Source organism: Sapajus apella, unplaced genomic scaffold (assembly GCF_009761245.1).
Source record: "Sapajus apella isolate SASKATOON/1434 unplaced genomic scaffold, GSC_monkey_1.0 scaffold62, whole genome shotgun sequence".
NCBI classification, from domain to species: domain Eukaryota; kingdom Metazoa; phylum Chordata; class Mammalia; order Primates; family Cebidae; genus Sapajus; species Sapajus apella.
The window spans coordinates 6,205,034-6,226,717 of NW_022437002.1; the positions used below are offsets into that span (position 1 = coordinate 6,205,034).

At 45.3% G+C, this 21,684-nt stretch overlaps 1 protein-coding gene across 1 annotated transcript in view; it reads left to right on the plus strand.

Annotated features, from left to right (window-relative positions):
* CUNH1orf94 (chromosome unknown C1orf94 homolog) overlaps positions 1–11,902 on the plus strand; it is a 42,472-nt gene extending 30,570 nt beyond the window's left edge. The window contains exons 5-7 of the mRNA XM_032246842.1: positions 1,579–1,656; positions 5,299–5,495; positions 11,433–11,902. Of these exons, the coding sequence (XP_032102733.1) occupies positions 1,579–1,656; positions 5,299–5,495; positions 11,433–11,508 (351 nt within the window). The 3' untranslated portion in view covers positions 11,509–11,902. The remainder of the gene's footprint in view (positions 1–1,578; positions 1,657–5,298; positions 5,496–11,432) is intronic.
* Positions 11,903–21,684: the final 9,782 nt, after the last annotated feature.

The following is a 21,684-nucleotide window of genomic DNA, read 5'->3' on the forward strand; positions in this document are numbered from 1 at the left end:
TGGGGTTGAGAGGAGGGGGCAAAACAGAGGAGGGACACCCAGCAGCCTGCCTAGTGGTCTTGGAGCTCATGGAGGGCTGGGAACAGGTGAGGCAACCCCATCAGTCAGACTGCTCTGTCCAGGTTCAGGCAGAAGCTGGGGTTGCGGGGACAGGACAGTGATCATGATTGGAGAGACAGGCTGCCCCAGGCTGCAGGGCTTGGAGTAAAGAGGAGCAGGTGAGTAGTTTCAGGTAATGGAGTGAGCAAAAGTGGGAGGGGCCTGAGCACAGGAACGTCAGGAGTGTCCCCTGCATGGGAGCAGAGAGCAAGGAGAGGCTCTGAGAAGATGTGCCCTCTTGGGGACCTGGAAGATGGAGCAGGAGGAGAGCAGGAAGATCTCCTCACAGACTCCACATCAGAAAGTCCATAGGCCATGAGGAAATCCTCAAGGGTGTAGTGTCAGCCATCATCAACACTTTGGTCATTGGCACAAGCTGAGCCCAGAATGAAGGCAGCCTCTCAGGCCGCAGATCTTCTGAGATGTCCTAGGCTGAGAGGTGCTTTGGGTGTTGAGCCTCATCTAAAGGGGAAACTCTGGAATGGCAAGAGGAGGCAGATTCTGAGACTGGAGCTGACCACTCCCACAACAGCAGTTCTGCTGTGTGTGTGTGTGTGTGTGTGTGTGTGTGTGTGCGCGCGTGTGTGTGTGTGTGTGTCTTTTGTCTGTATGTGGACACATGAGCACCCCGAGACAGAATTGTGAGTAAAATGTCAATTTCCCATCTGGCTGAATGGCCAGAGAGCCTATTTAAGGGAGGAGGCAGTGAGAGATGACAAACACACCGAACATTGAGTGCTTACTATGTGCTGGGCACTATTCTAAGCTCTTTAGATGTATAAACTCATTCATCCTCACACTGCCCTGCTCCGTAAGCTATGGACACAGGTGTATGTATGGACACATAGACATATAGCAGCAGGAACCCACACTAATACACCTGGGTTCGCAGTTGTATATTTGTACACAGAAGTACACAGTTGCATAGACAAAAATGCAAACACACATGCAGGTGTACTTAAACATGGATGCAAACCAACATACACATGTAGAGATGTACATGGACACCTTGTGTCTTCAGGGGGTAGGTATGGGATTAGGGGAAGGCATTTCGAAAAGTTGTGTGGACAGCAACAAAGAGAATGTGGCTACCTTCATAGGCTTTGCAGGCCTGAGCACATGTGATTTTTTAGATAAGGGAAAAGAGGCTCAGAGACGTGAAGTGATTTGCCCAAGGTCACACAGCCACTAAGAGATCCAGGGCCCAGGAGGCAGTCAGGCTCTTGAAGCTCCTGTCTCCTATACTCACTGAAAAGGCAGTGAAGACTGCTGAAGATTCCTAAGTGGTGTGAATCCTGCTTGTCTCGGCCTGATCCCAGCTGACCTCAGACAGCCCATGGGTCTGGCCAGTGATGTGATGGGACAAACTCAGCCCTGTCTGGAGGTCCAGCCATATGGGCTGGAGACTGAGCTGAGTAGCTGCTGCCTTCTGGCACAGAAGCCCTTGCCTGGCCATACTGAGCCTCTCTTTCTCTCCAGGGCCTGTACCCACAGCAGGCAGCGAGGATGCCCTATCAGCAGGCTTTGCATCCCCAGCTGGGATGTTACTCCAGACAGGTAAGTAAACCATCTCTTCTCCTCCGTCCTGACTCCATGAAGGCCTTTGGGTCACAGGGTGCACCTGCTCCCTCTTCTTTGTCCAGCTGGTGACCAGCCAATATACTTCCGGCCCACCATTGGCTCCAGAGTACAGACTCACATACCAGCATGCATGTGGAAAACACAAACCGATGTCCATATGTAATAACAGTGGACACTTAATGGAGCCCTTCCTGTGTGCTGGGCCTGCCCTTAAGGACTGTGACTGCACTAACTAATTTAGCCTTCAAAATTACCCTGTGAGGTAGGTTATAGATGAGGAAACCCAAGCACAGAGAGGTTAAGTAACTTGTCCAAAGTCATAAAGTGAACATGCAAGTTAGGTGTTGCTGTGGCAATACACAGCCTCCACAACTCGGGGACTTTCAAGAATAAATGTTAATTTCTTGCTCAGGTCTACGGGCTGGCTGAGCTGGGCTGTGGATCAGGTTTAGGTGGGTTCTACATGCCTCTTCTGGGCCTGTGCTGAAGATTCAGTACCTGTTGCTCTTTCCATGGCGGATGGCAGGAGCCCAAGAGGGCAAGCAGAAACATGTGATGCCTCTGAAATCCTCAGCTCAGACATGTCCATGGGAATTTCCACCCACCTTCCACTGGTCAACGCAAATGATATGGCTTTGCTCAGCATCAGCGGGCCTGAGGAGCCACAGTCTTCCCATGTAGGGTTGCCAGTCAAAATCCAAGACACCCAGTTACATTTGAATTTCAGATAAACAGGGAAAAAATGTTTAGTGTAAGTATGTCCCAAATATTGCATGGGATATACTTATACTAAAAATATGTATTATTTATCTGAAATTTGAATTTAACTGAGTGTCCTGTATTTTTATTTGCTAAATCTGGCAACACTGCTTTCACAGGTAGGTTGGGATGAATATCTGTGGGACAATAATTGAGGTTTGACCTCTGGCAGGCTGGCACTCCAATGACCATGTTTTACCATGTCTTGTACATAGATGCACAAAAATACCACACAAAAATAAAGCAGCAGAAATAGAAATGCAAATACACACACACACACACACACATGCAGATAGAAGCACAGGTATAGTTGTACACATGCCACCAACCTGCAGGAGTCTGTGTCCAGGCACAGGCACACAAATAGATACAGAAGCACATTGAGGGATATTGAGTCTGGGGGCAGGGATGGGGGTGTGAGGAAAGGCGCTTAGAATGGAGAAGTAGAGGGTACCAACACCCAGCCCGCTATAGCCCCAGGCTGGCCTTGCTCCTCCACACAAAGATGGACACGCCCACACTTCAACTCATAAAGCCTCTGCCTCTCCTCTCTCTCCAGGGAGCTCCACCCTCCCTGCAAACTGCACCTCTGGCCTGAAATGTGTCAGAATGTTTGGAAGGGTAGGGAAGGGCCCGTAGGTGTAGGCAGCTTTGTTACCTGGGGCAGCACTGGTTTCTCTGCAGCAGGAGCCCTTGCATCCTGAGATGAAGCTGATATGAGAGATGATCTGGGTCAGGGATCATCAGCCCCATCGTCTCCACCCCTTGAACAGGGGTATCATCCACCTGACTCCAGAGAGAATCTTTTTAGACAATTGTGTGTATGTGTGTACACGCGTTCATGTGTATGTATTTGAAGAAAGTAATATAAAAACATGGTAAAACAAATTTTAAAACTTGGAGGCAATCACTGTTTAATGGTTTTTTTACATATTTTCTGGTGTTATCTATTTATATAAACATTTTTATATAAGTGCGGCATTCTGGGCACACTGTTCCATTGCTTTTGTCAGGGAGGAGTGTATTTGGAGATGAATCCAGAGCAGGCTATAAAGCTCTGCTTTATAGTTTTATCAGATACCTCGAATCAGGGGCACATTTTCAATAATACTGTGTGAGCTCCAGGGCCTGCCTCCTCCACTTCGATCCCCTCCCAGGGCCAGGCACTTCCTCCCCCGTGAGAACAGGGGTACTTTCTGCCATGCTAACCCACATCTGTCCTGGGAGGTGCTATTGGCGTGTTCTGACCTTTAGCTCATCACCTTGGGGTTTGGTGCCTGTGCCCAGCATCACCAGGTGCCACATCTCTACTGGAGAACACTGGGGAGGACCGAGAGGGAGGACTCAGGTTTCCAGAGAGGACATAGCAGAGAGAGGCTGGTGCAAAACAAGGTATGGGCTCTGGGCTTACCCTGCTGGGGTTCTGACCGCAGCTCAGATGCTGGAAACACTGAGAAAGTTGCTTCACTTCTCTGAACCTCAGATTTTCTGTCTCCAAACTGGAAATCATAATGGTCCGACCTCACAGGACTTTCTGGAGTTTTAATGACAGCATCTATGTGAAGGGCTGGGCACATTCCAAGCACTCAATGAGTGCTAGCCTTTGTGGATTTTTTTTTTAGATAAGGGCTTGTGGGGTGAGAGAGGGATGTCAGAGTGCCTGAACCCTGAGCACTTGGACCCCAGACTTGTATTAAAATGGAAATCTAGAAGTTTCTTCAAGTTCTGATCACTCCCCTCAGCACACAAGTGGATGGATGTCAGCTTTGTATGAGAAAAGGTTTTCTGATATTTGGAGCTGTCAGTAGTGGAATGCAGTGCTCATAAGGCAACAAGCTCCCCACCTTTTAGGTATTCAAGCAGACACCTTAGTGGTCTTTTCTTTCCTCCCTCCTTCCTTCCATCTCTCTTCACTTTCCTCTCTCTTCCTTTCTTGCGTTTATTCATTTAACATATGTTTGTTAAGCAGCGACTGTGAGCCAGGCACGGTCTTAGGGCTGGGGAGACAGTAGTCAACGAGATGGATGAGGTCTCTGCCATGTCAGAGCAAGATGGTGGGAGCCCCAGTTCTTGGTGGGAGTTTGTTACGGATGGTCTGGGAAACCCCACTGAATTCTTGTATTTCCCTAGAGTTTGTGTTCAACCCCATTGCCCTTTTTTGCCCTTCCTCCTAGACTCACACTGTCCACTATGGCAGCCACCAGCTATGTGTGGCTATTTAAATTTAAATTAGCTAAAATTAAGTATAATTCAAAACTCAAGTCTTCATGCACAGGAGCCACATTTCAAATGCTCAACTGTCGTGTGTGGCTGGGCCGGCGGCTCCCACACTGCATGGCACAGAAGTAGGACATTGCTGCCGTCTCAGGACTTCTGGGCAGGGCTGTCTCGGACTTGGAATCTGTTGAAAGGATCTCAGGAGAGATAGAAGCCAGAGCTGTGTAAATTGCGCCAGCTTTTTGGAGATAATGAAAGCCTTAAAAATAAAAAAGGGGCTTTTGAGATGGTTACTGACAGAGGGAAAATCTAGGAAAACAGGGAAGGGAATGGAAATAACATTGATTTGTTATTTACTATATGCCTGTCTCTTTACTTGCATCACCTGACCCCATCCCCACTAACAACCTAGATAGTGTTTTCCCATTTTGCAGATGGGGAAACTGAGGCTCAGATAAATTAGGTAACTTGCTAGGCTCACTATCGAAGTTGAGCCCTAGGCTTTCTCCATTTCAACATGTTGCCTTCTGCATACCCAACAGGGACTGAGGGGCACAGAGGCTGAGGCTGGGGGCGGGTGGCTGGGGTTAGAGTTGGGCTGGGGAATGGTGACCTCACCCCTCTCTTCTCTCTGACCTGCAGGTGATGCCATGCAACCCACAGCAGATGGGACAGCAGATCTTCCGCTCTTCCTACACCCCACTAACAAGCTACACCCCTTTTGTCCAGCCCAATTATCCCTACCATCAGAGGACACCTCCAAAGATGTCTGCCAACCCCCGAGACCCTTCCCCCATGGCAGGAGATGGACCCCAGTACCTCTTTCCCCAAGCATATGGGTGAGTCAGCGCTCACTGGAAGCCTAAGGGTATCCAGAAACCTGGTGGGAGTGGGGGCAAGTGGGGTGGGCTTACTGGTGCTTTCTCAGTATGTGTGTCCCATGGCTGCGTGGTGGGATGGGCCCTGCACCTGTGGCCAGTAGTTATGTGGGTCCTGGAGGAACTTGGTGCAGAGATGAACAGGGTCTGGGGCCTGATGGGCCCCTTTCGTAGGTGCATTTCAGGGCTGCTTGCAAAAATGCAACTGCACACTATAATATATGGATACCCACTCCACGGGCAGGACAGGGGGTACAATGATGCATTTGCCTTTGCCCATGTGCTTGGTTACAACAGGATATGTCCAGCTAATCTCCTTAGAGCTCTCACCTCCTACTGTCTGCCCCCTGAGCTCCTTGCCCGGCTAATCTCTCGAACATCCCACTGACTTCGTGATGGGCTCTGCTGAAGAGCCTTCAACTGCTTATCAGGGCTGCCCACACTTTTCCACCAAGTTCCCAAACTGCAGAGGCAAGGAGCTTGTATTTCCTGGGACGGTCTGAGAGCTTAACAGCAAACAGCCAGCACAAACTCAACATTCTGGCTGAAAATTCTACTCAAATTGTGTATGCTGTTGAGTCATAAATTTGTGTTTGTTTTAATATAACAATACGTAGCCACTCATTCCCACCCACAAAACCTTCCACTAATATGGATGCTCCAATGGGCAGGTGGTGCCGTGTCATTCCTGGGAATCCCAGTCTCCCAGGCTCACCCTGGAGAACGGATGACCTGGTTTGAAAAACTCACCTTATAGGATTAAGGCCCAACTTCCCAGCCTGACAGTGATTCCCATCCTTCTACCTCCCCGTCACAGAACCTCTACTGCCGTGCCGACCCATGTCCCCAAACTCTCATCCTTTCAATCAGTATTTTCTCCAAATAGCTTGTTAAAAGGGATAAATGCTAGAAAGCGGTTTCAGTAGTCAGATCTGTTTGGGAAAAGCTGTGGGAAACAGAGATAAACAGATTTCTTAACTGTTGGAATTCTCAGATCATTTAATTTCCTAGGGTGCATGAAGAATGTTCAAGGAGGTGGTTGATAGTATTATTTAAACATGAAATCCACACCCTTAAATAAAACGTTTCCTTCCCTCCTTCCTTTCTTCCCTCCCTCCCTCCTTCCTTCCTTCCTTCCTTTCCTCCTTCCCTCTTTCCTCCTTTCTTTCCTCTCTCTCTTCTTACCTTCCTCTCTCTCTCTTCCTTTTTCTTGCAGAGTATGTCATGGTGTGTTCCACCTAACACACCCTGGGAAACGCTGTGTTAACACATGCAGTTAATTTGAATTTAGCCTGCGGGGGACCCATAGATGAATAGGACATACTTCTTCCCTTCAGAGAACTGAGAGCAGATGAAATGTGGGCACAACAATGTTAGTGCCTTGGCAAAGTGAAAACCATCAAAGTGACCAAAGAGGACAGAGGCAGGATCCCTGCAGGAGTGGAGGGAGATTCCAGTGAGCTGAGCCGGGAGGAGGGCATTCCAGGCAGGAGGGGCAAGGCCCTCAGATGGGAAGGCGTGCGGCAAGCTGGAGGCCTGGGAAATAAAGGTGTCTGGCTGAAGCATTAGATTTGTCTCTGAAAAAGATGGAAAATGGGATTGTAAAAGAGAGGTTGGGACTGGATTATGAAAGGCTTTGGACTGCTAGGCCTGGGGATCCAGGGAAGATTTATGCACGTCAGAGTGAATTGATGGGCTGGCAGGAAGAGAAAGAGGAAGCAAGATAGGGTGTGGCCTGGAGGTGACTCTAGGGACCTGTGGGCGAGATTATCATACCCTGGAGGTGAGAATAGAGACCCAGACGAGCCCCCTGCAGGCTGGCCAACTTCTACATTCTGTGCTGTGACTCTGGGCTCTGGAAAGGTAGACTTGCTGCAGGGATACCTCTGGCTGTCTCTGGGAGGGAGGGTGGTCTCAATGTCTCCTCAGCCAGGTTTTGGGAAGCACTGATTGGGAGCTATGAGACCAGAGGGTTGAGACCTGGTCTCTACAGGTCTGCAGAGGGGCAGAGGTTGGAGGAGTGGGAAGGCAGCCTGAGGAAGGAGCAGCCTGAGAGGTGGGAGGCAGCCTGGGGAGAGCCAGAGACAGTGGAGGCAAAGAGGAGGGCGAGGAGGAGGAGCAGGGTGGATTGATGCTCTGAGAGACTGGGGAGACCAGGGACCACAAGGTCAGAAAAATAATATAAGAGGTGCAAACCTGAGTACCCAGAGTGGATGATCTGTTCATTCAAAAAATATTGATCCAGCATCCTGTGTGTGCCTGGCACTATTGTAGGCACAATTCACTCCAGGGATACTGGAGTGAATGAGACAACGTTTTTCCTTCTTTTAAGGCGCTTTCATTCTAGGAGGAGAAATGGACGATAAGGAGATAAGCGAGCATGCACGCAAGGCCAGGTCCTCGGGATATGGGTTGGGGTTGGGGGAAAAATCAAGGGCAGCCTCTTGAGCCAAGATCTAAATGAAATGAGAGAATGAAACACACATATAGGTGGGGGATGAGCCGCTGGGCAGAAAGAATAGAAAGTGCAAGGGCTCCGAGGTGGGAACCTGTGGCTGGAGCACAAAGTGTGAGGGAGAGAGTGCGTGGAATTGATATCAGAGGTAGCCAGGCCAGACCAGACAGGGACTGGTAGGTGTGGCTAGAGGTTTTGTTTCAGGAGCAGCGGAAAACCTTGCAGGCTTTTAAATTTATGAGGACATGTTCTGATTTTCTATATAAAACATATCACATTGGCCAATGTCTGAAAAATGGACTGTGAGGGTAGTAAGAGCTGAGGCAGGGGAGCAGGCTAGGAGCTTTATAGTTGACTGAGTAAGAGGCATTGGTGGCATGGATGAAGGCAGTGGCCCTGGGAAAGGGGACAAGTGAAAAGATCTGTGATGTATCATTTTCTTGGTAGAGCTGGTGGGGCGTGATGATGGTTGAACATGTAATGAGGGAAAGGGAAACATAGCTCCTTGGTTTTTCGCTTGTGCAACTGGAGCAGCAGCAGCGATAAAATACTAAGGTGATTGGGCCAGGTGCAATGGCTCATGCCTGTAATCTCAGCACTTTGGGAGGCCAAGGTGTGTGGATCACTTGAGGTCAGCAGTTCGAGACCAGCCTGTCTAACATGGTGAAGCCCTGTCTCTACTAAAAATACAAAAATTAGCCAGGCATGGTGGTGGGTGCCTGTACTCCCAGCTACTCGGGAGGCTGAGGCAAAAGAATCGCTTGAGCCTGGGCGGTATAGGTTGCAGTGAGCCGAGCTCATGCCACTGCACTCGAGCGTGGGCAACAGAACCAGACTCCACCTCAGAAAACAAAACAAAACAAAACAACTAAGGTCATGATGCCTAGAGCAAAGATCTGTTTACCAAGAATCGGTCTTTTGGAAAGTTGAGTCTCATTAGACAGTTGGGTAGAGCTCTTGATAGACAGGTACCTGTAGGAGTCTGGAACTCAGGGGAGAGGTTGGGGCTGGTAATACATTTGGGAACCCTTTGCATGTAGATTTCAAGGCATGGGATGAGATGGGATGATATGGCCCAGAATACACAAGTATAGAGAAGAGAAGAGGTCCAAGGGCTGAGCCTTGGGACTTCCAGCATGTAGAGGCTGCGGAGATGTGAAGGAATCAGCAAAGATTTTATTAATAAGAAGGACTATCTAGTGAGGTGGGGAAAAAATGGGAAACTGGTATACAAGAAGCCAAGTGAAGAAAGTGTTTCCTAAGGAAAGGGCTGGCTTTGGGGGGCTGACGCGAGATGCTGGATGGAACAAGATCAAGGTGAGGCTGCGCCTGGTGGGGAGGGTGTGTGGGCCTAAGTGGAGAGTTTAGTGTGAAAGACAAGGAGGGTGAGCAGAAAAGGAGGAGTCAAGAGACAAAACCGTGTGAAGGGGAGAGGAAGGAGCAAGAGGCTTCCATGTCCTCAGGGAAGGAGAAGTAGAGCCCTCTGCCAAGTCAATTTGCATACATTCGTCAGGGTGGGATAACCATACAATTTATCTTCCAAGCAAGAATAAATCTGAGAGTTAAAAGGAGTACAGATAATAATTATACCAGGCCGGACACGGCGCGTTATGCCTATAATCCCAGCACTTTGGGAGACCGAGGCAGGTGGATCACCTGAGGTCAGGAGTTTGAGACCAGCCTGGCCAACACGGTGAAACCCCGTCTCTGCTAAAAATACAAAATATTTACTGGGTGTGGTGGTGGACACCTGTTCCCATTCTGTTCCTACTGCAGAGATTGCAGTGAGTTGAGATCATGCCACTGCACTCCAGCCTGGGTGACACAGTGAGACTCTGTTTCAAATAAATAAATAAATGAAACTATAAAATAATTATACCAGAAATGCCAGCATAGAGGCTGGCCCACACAAACTAGGACATATGCTGTCATACTCAACAGGCAGCTCAAGTTCCTCCTCCTCCAGGAAGCGTTCCTTGATAGTTCTCATCCATACAGATTGCTCCTCTTTCTGGCCCTCTAGCGTACATCCTGTCTAGATCATGCCAGTGGCCACTGATCTGATCAGAAGTTTTCAACCTGGAGGAGCTAGCTGCATGTGTGGTAATCAGATATGAGCTGCGTCATGATAACGGTTGATTACTGATAATTGTTAAATACTGAAGTATGGGTTACAGACTTCATTTTGTAAGTCAGAGTGGAATGCAGGGTATCCCTGTAATAACATCGTTATGGTTTCTGAATAATCTTCCAATATGATTTCTGAAAGAGAGAAACAGAGATTGGGTTACCAATCTCATGGATTGCTTACGAGGCACCCACATTGTGTCAGGTCCTGGGCGCTGGATATGAAATAGGCGAAGTCTCTGCTCTCTTGGAAGTTATTTTGGTGAGAATGGAGTGAGACAACCCAGCCTAACTTGCTCCAGGACACTCAGTGAGCTGCTGAGGCACTACAAATGAATGCCATGGTCTGTTTCCATTATTTCTCCCCTCCTCCACCCTCCTTTTTGGTTTCTTCAGTTCATAGGAGGGTACATGAACGTGAGTCTCTTCTATAATATGCCTCCGCCCAGCTGAAAAGTGATTGAGAATCCCAGGATTAGATTAAATCTAGCCATTTGCTCTCCTGTAATTTGTATTGAGTTCTGTTCCCATTCATTCAAAATATCTGAGCAGATGGATGAAGAAATTACAGTAAGATTCCAGAAGTGTAAGTAAATGATTCCATCTGGAGAGGTCAGGGAAGCCTTCACAGAGGAGATGGCTTTTGAACTCTATTTTGAAGTATGGATAGGAGTGTGCCAGGGAGAAAAGGAGAGGCACACGCTCTTAGAGGGTGAGGCTCACGTCTTAACTCTTCCTTCCCTGAGGGTCCAGCAAAGCCCTAGGCACTCAGTGGTGTCTCAAGGCTTACTTTTCAGTCAGTGCTGGAGGACCTGATTTAGCTTGGTGCTGGTAAGGGGAGGAGGGACTCTGGGATTGTCCAGACTCGAAAATCTAATGCTAGACCTGCCCCTAAGTTCTCTGATGTTGTAGATTTTCCTGAGGGACACGTCTGGTCCTCTAAGGCAGGTAGAGTGGTCACAGGAATACAGGTAAGATGCTTAGATCCAGAGAGGGTCCCTGTTCTGTGGGTCTTGGGCAGAAAGAAAGGGTAGGCTCCCTTGAAACAATCTTTACAGGTTCCAGGGGCTTCCTGATCTAAGTGAGCCGAAGGAGAAGCTCTTGATTGTCCTCTAATTGTACTATTTTAGTGTTTCACTTTCCCAGAGCCAAAGCTTTTTATGCCAAAGCTTTTTCTTATGCCAAAGCCTTTATTCTCCAAGCCTGTCGTGGTCTTCACTGTTTCTGACAACCGTAAAGTTAATATATTATTTTTTTCTAATCTCTCCGATAACATTAGGAATCTCATCATGGTGTTCACACTCCCTCTCTTCCAGGTTCGGCTCAACATCTGGAGGTCCCGTGATGCACAGCCCCTATTTTTCCTCCAGCGGGAATGGCATAAACTTTTAGATCGCCTTCTCTTCTCCTTTCTCCTCCCTTAGCCCTTGGATCAGGACTAAGGGCTCTGAATTTCTGGGTTCTGCAAAAGCCTAATATGAAGTTTGGAAAGGCAAGTTTTCGACCAGGTCACAGACAAAACAGCAAGACCAGATTCATCTATTGGCCAACACCAACACACAAATAGCCCCCCTCGCACATGGCACAAGCTACACACACACACACACACACACACACACACACACTCTGTCTTCATATTCATACTTGCTTGCTCAACCACTTATGCATCTGTATTTAGCTAACATGAGTGATTTTTGTTTTTGTTGTTGTTGGTAAAATAGAAGTAAGACACTTAATTTTAGAAAGTTTGTATTTTATGATAAAACTATGAGCTGCTTGAAATGGAGTGTGCCTGTTTATTTTTGTGGTGTTCTGCGTAATCTTTACTGCTCATGTTCCCCACGAGACTCAGCGTTTACTCAGGACATGAAAGGAAACCACAGGCTGGAGTCCTCGAAGTGCTGCTATCTAAATATGGAACTCCAGGGATCATAAGCAAGAGGGCTTATCTCTTTTCTCCAGTGATCCACTCATTTTTCAACGTCCCAGTGTATGCATCCCAGGAATGGACATCATAAAGAGAATGCCTTCTGTCCCATTCCAAGTGGAAGTTTTCCATAAAAAGTCTCTTTTGGACAAATGATTGGAAAATGTAGCCTGGAAAACAATTTCAAAACTAACACCAAATGTCACAGACTATATCCAGTGGTCGTGCATCCATACCAAGATAGAGGTCAATCTCAAAACTGAACCTAATGGCAGCATCCCTGGACCTATGTTGTTCAACTCTTACCAGTGACTCGAATAAGGACATTGAGAGCAACTGGATCACATTTACAGAGGACATGAGTCTGGGAAGAAGAGACAGCCTGGATCTGTGACAGCACACATTCTTTAGCTCTCCTATTGTGCACCCTTGGCAGACATCGCTAATCAGCTATGTCATTCTATTCCCCCGGGCTTGGACAAAGCCACAGAGTCATTCTCCCTGTGGTGCTCCAGACAGCTGTCACTGATCAGAGTTAGTCTGTGAAATGAAACCCATGGGCCATGTGTAAACAGGAATTAATGTAAGGATATGCTTTGGTCTAAAAAAAATGAACTGTGCACATCCAGTTTGGACCAGCATTCTCAGTTCTGACCTGCTCTATTACCAACCCTATTATTCACCTGGAAGTGGAAACTCACCTTGGCTGAGGCCAGTGAGAGCTGGTCTGGGGAACATTAGGAGTCTTAATCCAGATAGCAATGAGAGGCTGGGGATCTGGAAGTCATCGGTGTCTCAGGATGGGCTTAAGTCCAGTGCCCACAGTATCATTTCTTTTGCTCTCACAATGTAACCGCACTGACCTCACCAGTCTTTCTTTCTGGGTCCTTGGAAACCAATTTCTCTCCCAAGTTCCCTCAGGATGTATGCCTTCTTAACTTTCTTCATGGTCTGATTCTAGGATTCCCTGGGAGTCCTTCAACTCCCTACCCCAATGTTGGACCCTACTTTAGGCATTTCTTGTTTCTTCTTGATAGCCTTGGTTAACAGTCTGTCCCAAAGTTCTTTCTTAAATTATACTTCCAGTTATTGATCCAGGCTACACTATAGTTTGCCACTCTCCCTTGATCTCAGCATGTTGGAAAGCAGGAAACAGTAAGGGAAAGAAAGATCATGGGTTCGCCTTTGGCCAGACCTGGCTTCTTAGCTACTTTCCAACTATAACTTGAGGCAGAAAACTTAACTTCTCTGAACCTCATTTCCATGAATGACCATGTTAAGAGTTGTGAGGACTAAAAGATAATGCAGACTTAATATAAACTTTGTCTATTTAACATAGACTTGTGACTTTAAGATGGCAGAGTAAAGATGTTTCTGTTCCTCTTCTCTTGAAACTTACCCCCAAGTAACAAGGAGAACAAGTGAACCTGTACAAACTCTGTCCTCAATGAAACTAGGAGAAGTTGGCAATCCCTTCCCATATACAAAGGAAGAAATGGGATAGAGGAAAGGGAAATCCCTTATCAGGACAGGGAAGATCCCGCGGCAATGCTTGCCAAAGGAAATATCAACAAGAAGCTAGTCATTTCTCCTGCAGAGCCCTGATGGCCCTAAGAACTGGAGGTGCCAGATGCTAGACTCTATGGAAGGTGGGGCTAGGAAGAGGTGAAAGCAGCCTGGCCCCACAAAGCCAAAGGCCGTGGCCAATTCTGTAGGAGACAGGAGGCATTTTCTCCAGAGAAATGTACAGACCACGCATAAGGGCTGTGGAGATGAGGGCCCAGGTGGAAAATGGGGATCAAGTAAAACACACATACACTCCTCAATGCCAGCAGCTAGGTTTAACCAAGAAGCAGAGGATTCCTCTGGAGAAATTGAATTCTCCCAAGACATTTGGAGGTACCGTGAAAATTACCCTATGATTAATGCCCTTTTACAAAGAGCTTCCAATGAACTTTTTAGAACGGTCTCCAACAAGAAGGAAATAGATCAAAGCAAAGGTAAGAAGGAACTAAGGAAAGCTAGACAGACCATAATATTCTAAGGGAGATAAGGTAGTACATTTTAACAAGGACAATATGCCATATGCTTATTTTTCAAAATGTTTTTGGAAATTAAAACGGTGATAGTTGATGTAATTTTTTAAATGAAAGGGCTGGATCTTTCATCAGAGAGATCTCGTGAAAGGAGAATGAAAAAAGACATAAGGGTGGATCATAAAAGATAAAAGATAAGCAAATGAGAGATCAGTCCAGGAGACCCGATATCTGGCTAAGGGACATTTTAGGCATCAGAATGAAAATGAGGGGATGGAAATACTGATGAAAAAAAAAAAAAAAGAAAAAAAATCCCCAGATTGAAAGGCCCAAACAAGTGCTCAGCAAAGTGAAAGATGGACATCGAAGAATATCCCTATGAAATTTCAGAAGAGCAGGGTTAAAGACAAGATTCTAAAATTTTCCAAAAATCCAACTCACACACACATGTTCAAGAACCAAGTGTCATCAGAGTTCTCAACAGTACCACTGGCACCTAGAACACCTGACACGAAGACAACAGAACTTCAAGTGGAAATAATTTTTGACAGAGAATTCTAAATTCAAACTCTGCCCTGTGAAGATCAAATAAGATGTTTTCAGATATGCAAAGTCTCAAAAAATGTACCTCCCTGCATATTTTTCAGGAAGCTAAGGGAAGGTGTGCCCCACTAAGACAAGTGGTTAAACAAAGAAGATGTGGAATCCGGGAATCAGGTATTCAATGTGAGAGGGACACCAAGGAGATTCCTGGGGTGATGGGAAAGGAACGTCTTCACTCAGGAGCCATGAAGCAGAGCCTCTGAGAGCCACCACCACCAGTCCAGATTGAAGTAGGAAGTTGGTGAACTCCAGAAGAGAGGCATGTCAGTGGGGGTCAGGGAAGGGCCAGAATAAAATGATAGATTATTCTGACAGAGTTGATTCTGTGGAAAATTGCATTAAGAGTTGCTTTATAGCAGTTGGTGGGGGTGAGAAGATATAACTATAAATTCAAATTTTAAAAAGAATAATTGTTATTAACTCAGCAGTGAACAATATTTACCTGGTCACAATTATAATAAGTTCAAATATAGATTTAACAAAAAACGGTGATAAATTATAACTATGGTGGGAGGAGGAAGGTGGAGAGAGGGTGTGAATAGCGCTAAAATTCTCATTTATCATAATAGGAAGGCAGCAGGTAATATCTAAAATGGATGATACCAGGGATAGTGGAATTCATATAATTATCTAGAAATGTGGAGATAAACACCAAGATAAAGAGCCAAGAAAGTTAGGGGGATTGCCTAAGAGAAGCAAGATGGATTTGTGGGAGATGATGGTGCAGGGATCACTGCCTTGTTTATGAGCCTTTTAGCACGATTTGGTTTTTAAACCATGTATATGCATTACTTTAATAAAAATAAGCATTTATCTAAAAGAGAGAAATTGCATGTGGAACACTAGTATGATGCTTGGCACACGGTAGATATCAAAAATGCTTCTTGAATCGTATCGAGCTGCCTTCTGACACAGCTAGAGCCCACTGCCCCAGCTCTCATCCCAGGATGTTTGAGAATCAGATTCTCAGAAGTCCTTAGAAATTGTTTTCTCAAGAAATTCTTGTGGAGAAAATTTAGTTAAAGGAGGGCCTAGAACCAACAGTCAATGTGTTTCCAACACATTGCACCCTGACTCTGTTCGCTTCTCAGGGAATCCCAGAAATAGTTGAGGAATAATGGGAACAGGGACCCTGAGTGCTTCCCTGGTTCAGCAGCATGAAGTCTGGATGGGACTGAAAACTCCCAGCTCTTCTCTAGGTTCCTTCCAACCCACCTTCCCCCACTCCATTCATTCAGCACATAGTCACTGAAAGTGTATTCTTAGGGATACAGCAATGGGCAAGACAGACATGAATGTTTAAGCATAGATATTCGATCATAGTTACAGTGAAAAGTGATGAGGTTACTAAAGGCACACGCTGGGAGCTATGAGAGTACATATCAGGATATCAGGGTCACCCAACCTAGTTCACAGGGTCAGACAAGCGATGACTGCTCTTTTAACATTCCTGGTCCTTGCAGTGAATTCTCATGTGACATGTTTTTAAGTTGTAAGCCTCTAGTTTTCTTCCTGGACACACTCTATTTGTAAATCTGTTTTTCTTTCTTTCTTTCTTTCTTTTTTTTCCAAGGAAGTCTCACTCTGTCCCCCAGGCTGGAGTGCAGTGGCATGATCTTGGCTCACTGCAACCTCTGCCTCCCGGGTTCAAGTAATTCTCCTGCCTCAGCCTCCCGAGTACCTGGGACGACAGGTGCATACCATAATACCTGGTTAATTTTTGTATTTTTAGTAGAGACAGAGTTTCACCATATTGGCCAGACTGGTCTCGAACTCCTGACCTCAGGTGATCCACTGCCTCGGCCTCCTAAAGTGCTGGGATTACAGATGTAAGCCACCGCGTCCAGCCTATTTGTGAACTGTAACTACATAAGTAGTCCTTATGTAGTTTAAGCAAGTTGAGGAGTAGCATTTTGGAGGGGGGGTTCTAGAAATACTTCATAAAATAATACCAGCTACTAATCATCAAGCACTTACAACGGGACAGACACAGTGCTATATACATCACCTTTATTATCTAATGTTCGTAATAACCCTGTGAGCTATATATTTATTACAGATGCAGAAACTAAGGTTCACGGTGAGTAAGTATCTTGTCTCAGGTCACGTGCTGAGCCAACATTTTTACCCACTTCTCCTGGTGCTTCCTTGTTTCTCATAACAGCCCACAGTGAATGAACTTTGTTGGAACTAATGCCATATGGTTGATGGCTATTAAATTTTCAGACAACTAAGATTTCTGAGGCATTTTACAGTAAGAGCTGCTGTCATAAGAGAGTAGGAGGCAGAGGCTGAGGAGATCAAGGAAACAGTGGTGGATTCTCCATAAGAAAGGCAGAGGTCACCTGAAACAGGGAAATCAGATCTTGGCCTTCAAACTCCTCCTCCTGGGCTTCAGATACTTCTCCCACCCTCCCTCCTTTGGGAGGACTTCCTTAGTTCTGTGTCATATGTTCCTCTGCATGGCAGGGATTGTTGATTGATACCAAATATGCATTCCCTCTTTCTCCTTAGTAAAGGAACCCCACCTTCAGAATGACACATGGCCATCCAGAACATATGGGTTATTTATGGCCAAATGGGCTGTAGGCAGAAGCGTTCTGTGTGGTTTCTGGAGGTGGAGGTCTTGTGATGAGGTTTGTAGAGCTACCAACCTCAAGAAGGAACTGGGCCTCTTAATACCTTTGAGACTGTGGAAGGGCCAAACCAACCCTCCCACAAGGGAGTGCCTATCCCTGGGTTTTGTTTACACAAGAGGAAAGTGAACGCTTTTTAAAAGCTACTGTAATTTTGGGGTTCTTTCACACGTCACCAATCCCAATCCTAATTGACATTTTAAAAAGAAGTAACACTATTTCTTCAAGAAGACGATGAGTTCGTGTCCTTTGTAGGGACTTGGATGAATATGGAAGCCATCATTCTCAGCAAACTGATACAAGAACAGAAAACCAAACACCGCATGTTCCCACTCATAGATGGGTGTTGAACAATGAGAACATACAGATTCAGGGAGAGGAGCATCACACACTGGGGGCAGTTGGGGGGAGTTAGGGGAGGGACAGCAGGGAGTGGGGAGGGATAACGGGGAGAAATGCTGGATATGGATATAGTATACACCTAAAGTAAAATAAAAATAGAAGACTGTCCTGTTTTTACTACCAGATGTTCCTGAGATTAGGTAATATTCATCCATCCATCCATTCACCCATCTTTCTATTTATTCATCCAGTTATTTAGTAGATATTATTGAATGCCTCCCTTGTAGCAGGCATTGGGCTAGGTGCTGAGTTACACAGGTAAACAATCATATGCTCTGTCCTCACAGAGTTAACTATCTCACAAAAAAGAAGGCTTTTCAAGAGAGAAAGCTTTCCTTGCCACAACCACATTACCCAGACATCACAAAAAGGAGAGGGAGATAATTGACTTAGTGGGGTCAAGCTCATAAATGAAACATATTTGTCATTTGCTTCACTTTACAAGGAGAGAAACAGTCCTAGAGAATGCAAAGGTGGCCTATCTATATTTTCCAGGATTGTATCTGTTTGTTCAATAAATGGGGCCAAGTCCCCACTATCAGTCAGGGCCCACGAGTGAGACAGAATTATTTCAATTATTCAACAGAATTATTCTGTTGACTTCAATATCTCAATTATTTCAACAGCAAGATTTTAATATATATAATGGTTAATTCTGTACTGAAAAACAGAAAAGGCATAAAAAGAATTCAAGGGTATCGCAGAAGTAGCGACTGCGGAAGCAGCTGCTGCCCAAATGGAATAGGGTGTGATGATTAAAACCTAACAGACTGGAGGAGGAGCCTCGAGGAGCTTATGTCTGGATCTGGGAAGCACGGGCTGTTTGGCTGATGTTAGTGTCTCTGGGCACAGAAGAGGGCTTTACGGCGTAGGGACCCGCTCTCTGAGGAGGAGGCACATTGAGACTGGTTTTGCAAGTTTGCAAGTTTTGGGAAAATGGTAAACTGGATGCAATTGTTATCATTGGAAAAATATTGCCATTGCCAGGTTGAGGTTGACCAGCACAGAGCCAAATGGGACCAAACAATCCCTTCTTCCCAAATAATCTCTAGCCTCTAGTGCCCCTTATTGGCAGAGCCTGACAGGGAACCAGAGGGCAAAGCAGAAATATGGCTTGCAGAGTTTCAAGAGCAACAGGAATGAGTTTGAAGCCAAGTAGCCAGCCTAATAACTGGAAAACCCTCAGTTATAGACTGAATGTTTATGTCCTCCCAAAACTCATACGTTGAAATCCTCACCCCCAGTGTGATGGTATCTGGAGATAGGACCCATGGAGGCAATTAGGACTGGATGAAGTCCTATTAGTTCCTATTAGGTTAGATGGGTGTAGTGTCCTGATAAGAAAATATACAAGAAAGCTTACTCTCTCTCCCAAAGAAGACATCATGTAAGCACAGAATAAGATGCAAGCCACCTACATGTCAAGAAAGAAGACCTCAAAATAGAATCTACTTGCTGGCACCCTGATCTTGGTCTTCCCAGCCTTCAGAACTGTGAGAAATAAACTCCTGTCATTTAAGCTACCCAGTCTATAGTATTTTGTTACGGCAGCCCAAGCAGACTAAGATATTCTCCAGTAACCTTGACATGGGAACTTCTTAAGGTTTGTGGAACATTCTAAATTTACTAAATGTAGAAGTGAATACTCTCCAAGGGTTATCTTCTGAGACTCATCTCAACCAGTTCACAAGCACCCCAAGCCTTAGAGGAGGGCATGTGTATGTTCCTGGATACTAAAATTCCCTGAACAAGACAATTTTTGCATAATGTTTCTCCAAATCTTCTTCACTCCTCAGAAATTGCCTGTTGTCCTTCAGGAATCACCCCAGGAAACAGGAGGGGCTGGGTGGGGGATGATCAAAAACTATTAATCAACAGACAAGTCGTCTTCTTGCTGCATCATAAAGTCTTAAGGCTTAGCTTCAGCAGTTTATTAAATTACCAGAACGCCAAGAAAAATAGCTTTAATAACACATTTCTGCCTATCTATTATTTTTTTATAACCTAGAGTGGAGAATTAAAAGGCTCCCTACCATTTAAAATAGCATTTTTAAAATTAAAATGAACATGTTAGAGGGATTTTTTTTTAACTAAAAAAAGAAGCCATTGATTCAGGATGTGATTACTCTAAGCCAAAATTTTATGGCTAAATCTTTGTGTGGTATAAAGGAAGGAGGAGAAATGGTTTTCCTTGAAAGGCTTAAAAGTATATTAATTAGAACAGGTAGATAGGCAGGTCACTTTGTCCTCACATGTGGTTTAGTGTTACAAATGCTATTTTCAAGAATTATGATGTAGAAGTAGCCAAGATAAAGATATTGTCTAGAGACTAACTGGTCACCCAAATGGAGGAGCCTTGAGGGGAGCAGAGCCACAGTAAAGTGCCCACAGTTTAGGTTCTGCTTCTGAACTTTGCCAATTCAAAAACTTTATCAGATCCTCAGAACTGACTTAATTCACAGGTTAATGTATAAACCCAACTGTAAGTTATTTCTAATGAGAGACTCCCCAATAATTTTTAGAAAGCAATTGTTGAACTCTAACTATGAGATAGACTCTAACCATAGATTAAATGGTAAACACACCACAGGCTGTGCCCACAAAGTTTATAGTGTGGGTGATGGGGACGGTGAGAGATACAAATATACTACGAAATGTTTCTACCATCATGGAGAAAAGTACAGGTGCCATGGAGATACAGAGCGCTGTCGTGTTAGTTATCTACTGCTTGGTGTAACAAATTACTCCAAGACATACCAGCGTAAAACAATAACACTTATGATCTCACAGTTTCTGTGATTCAGGAACTTAGGCATGGCTTATCTGGCTCCTCTGCTTTAGGGTCTCTCACAGGATGCAATCCAAGTGTCTTCTAGGGTTGCAGTCTTATTAGAAGGCTTGACTGGGGAGAACCTCCTTACAAAGTGAGTACTAGCGTGTTTGTTGGCAGGATTCAATTCTTTTCATGCTATTGCTAGAGACCTCATCTGGTTCCTTGGGAGCATCTCACAACATAGCAACAAGAAGGCAAGAAAACGTGGCAGCAAGAATCTACTAGCAAGATGGAAGGCACAATCTTTTTTGTAGACAACATAATTATGGAAGTGGCATCTCACCATTTTTGTCATATTTTATTTGCTGTAAGTGAGTTACAAAGTCCAGCCCAAGGAGAGGGGAACACACAAAGGCATGAATCTAGGAGGTGAGAGTTATTGGGAGCCACGTTGGAAGCTGACTACCTCAGTGGTTTGTCTTGGATTGGGAGAAGCCGGGAGGCTGCCTGGAAAAGCAGCCCCAGTAGAGCACAGTAGTTAGTAGTTCTGGAATCATTTTTCTTGTATTCGAAGTCTGATTCTACCACCTTCTTTAGTCCCTTCTTTAACATCAAGGTGTTTCATTCAACACATATTTATTGAGTGCCTGCTTTGTGGCAGGTACTGTTGAAGATGCTGAGGAATGAGCAGTGAATGAAACAAACTCTCTGCTCCCAGGAAGTTTGCAGCCTAGTCAAGGAAGAAATTAACTATTATCAATGGTATTTGACTGGAGTCCAAAAAGACCTCAGGGAATTACATGCACATACCTGGGGAGGAGAGCCTTCCAAGCAAAAGTAGTTATCAAGGCAAAGAACAATAATAGTACCTACTTTATATGGTTGCTGTGAAAGTTCAATAAAATATATGCTATAGCCAGGGGTGAGAAGGGCCATGCAGAATAGTAAAGCAGGGTAAGGGATGCAGAGTGGGATGCTATTCTCATTATATTTTCTTTTGGTAAATTTTATTTTTGAATAATTTCAAATACACATACAGAAAAGTTGCAAGAATAATACAAAGATCTCCCACATACCTTTCACTCAGGTTCCCTGTTACTGTTTTGCTATGTTTGCTTTGTCATTCTTTCTTTTATGTTGTTATTTTCTGAACCATTTGACAGTAAGTTACTGATATAAAATCCCTTTACC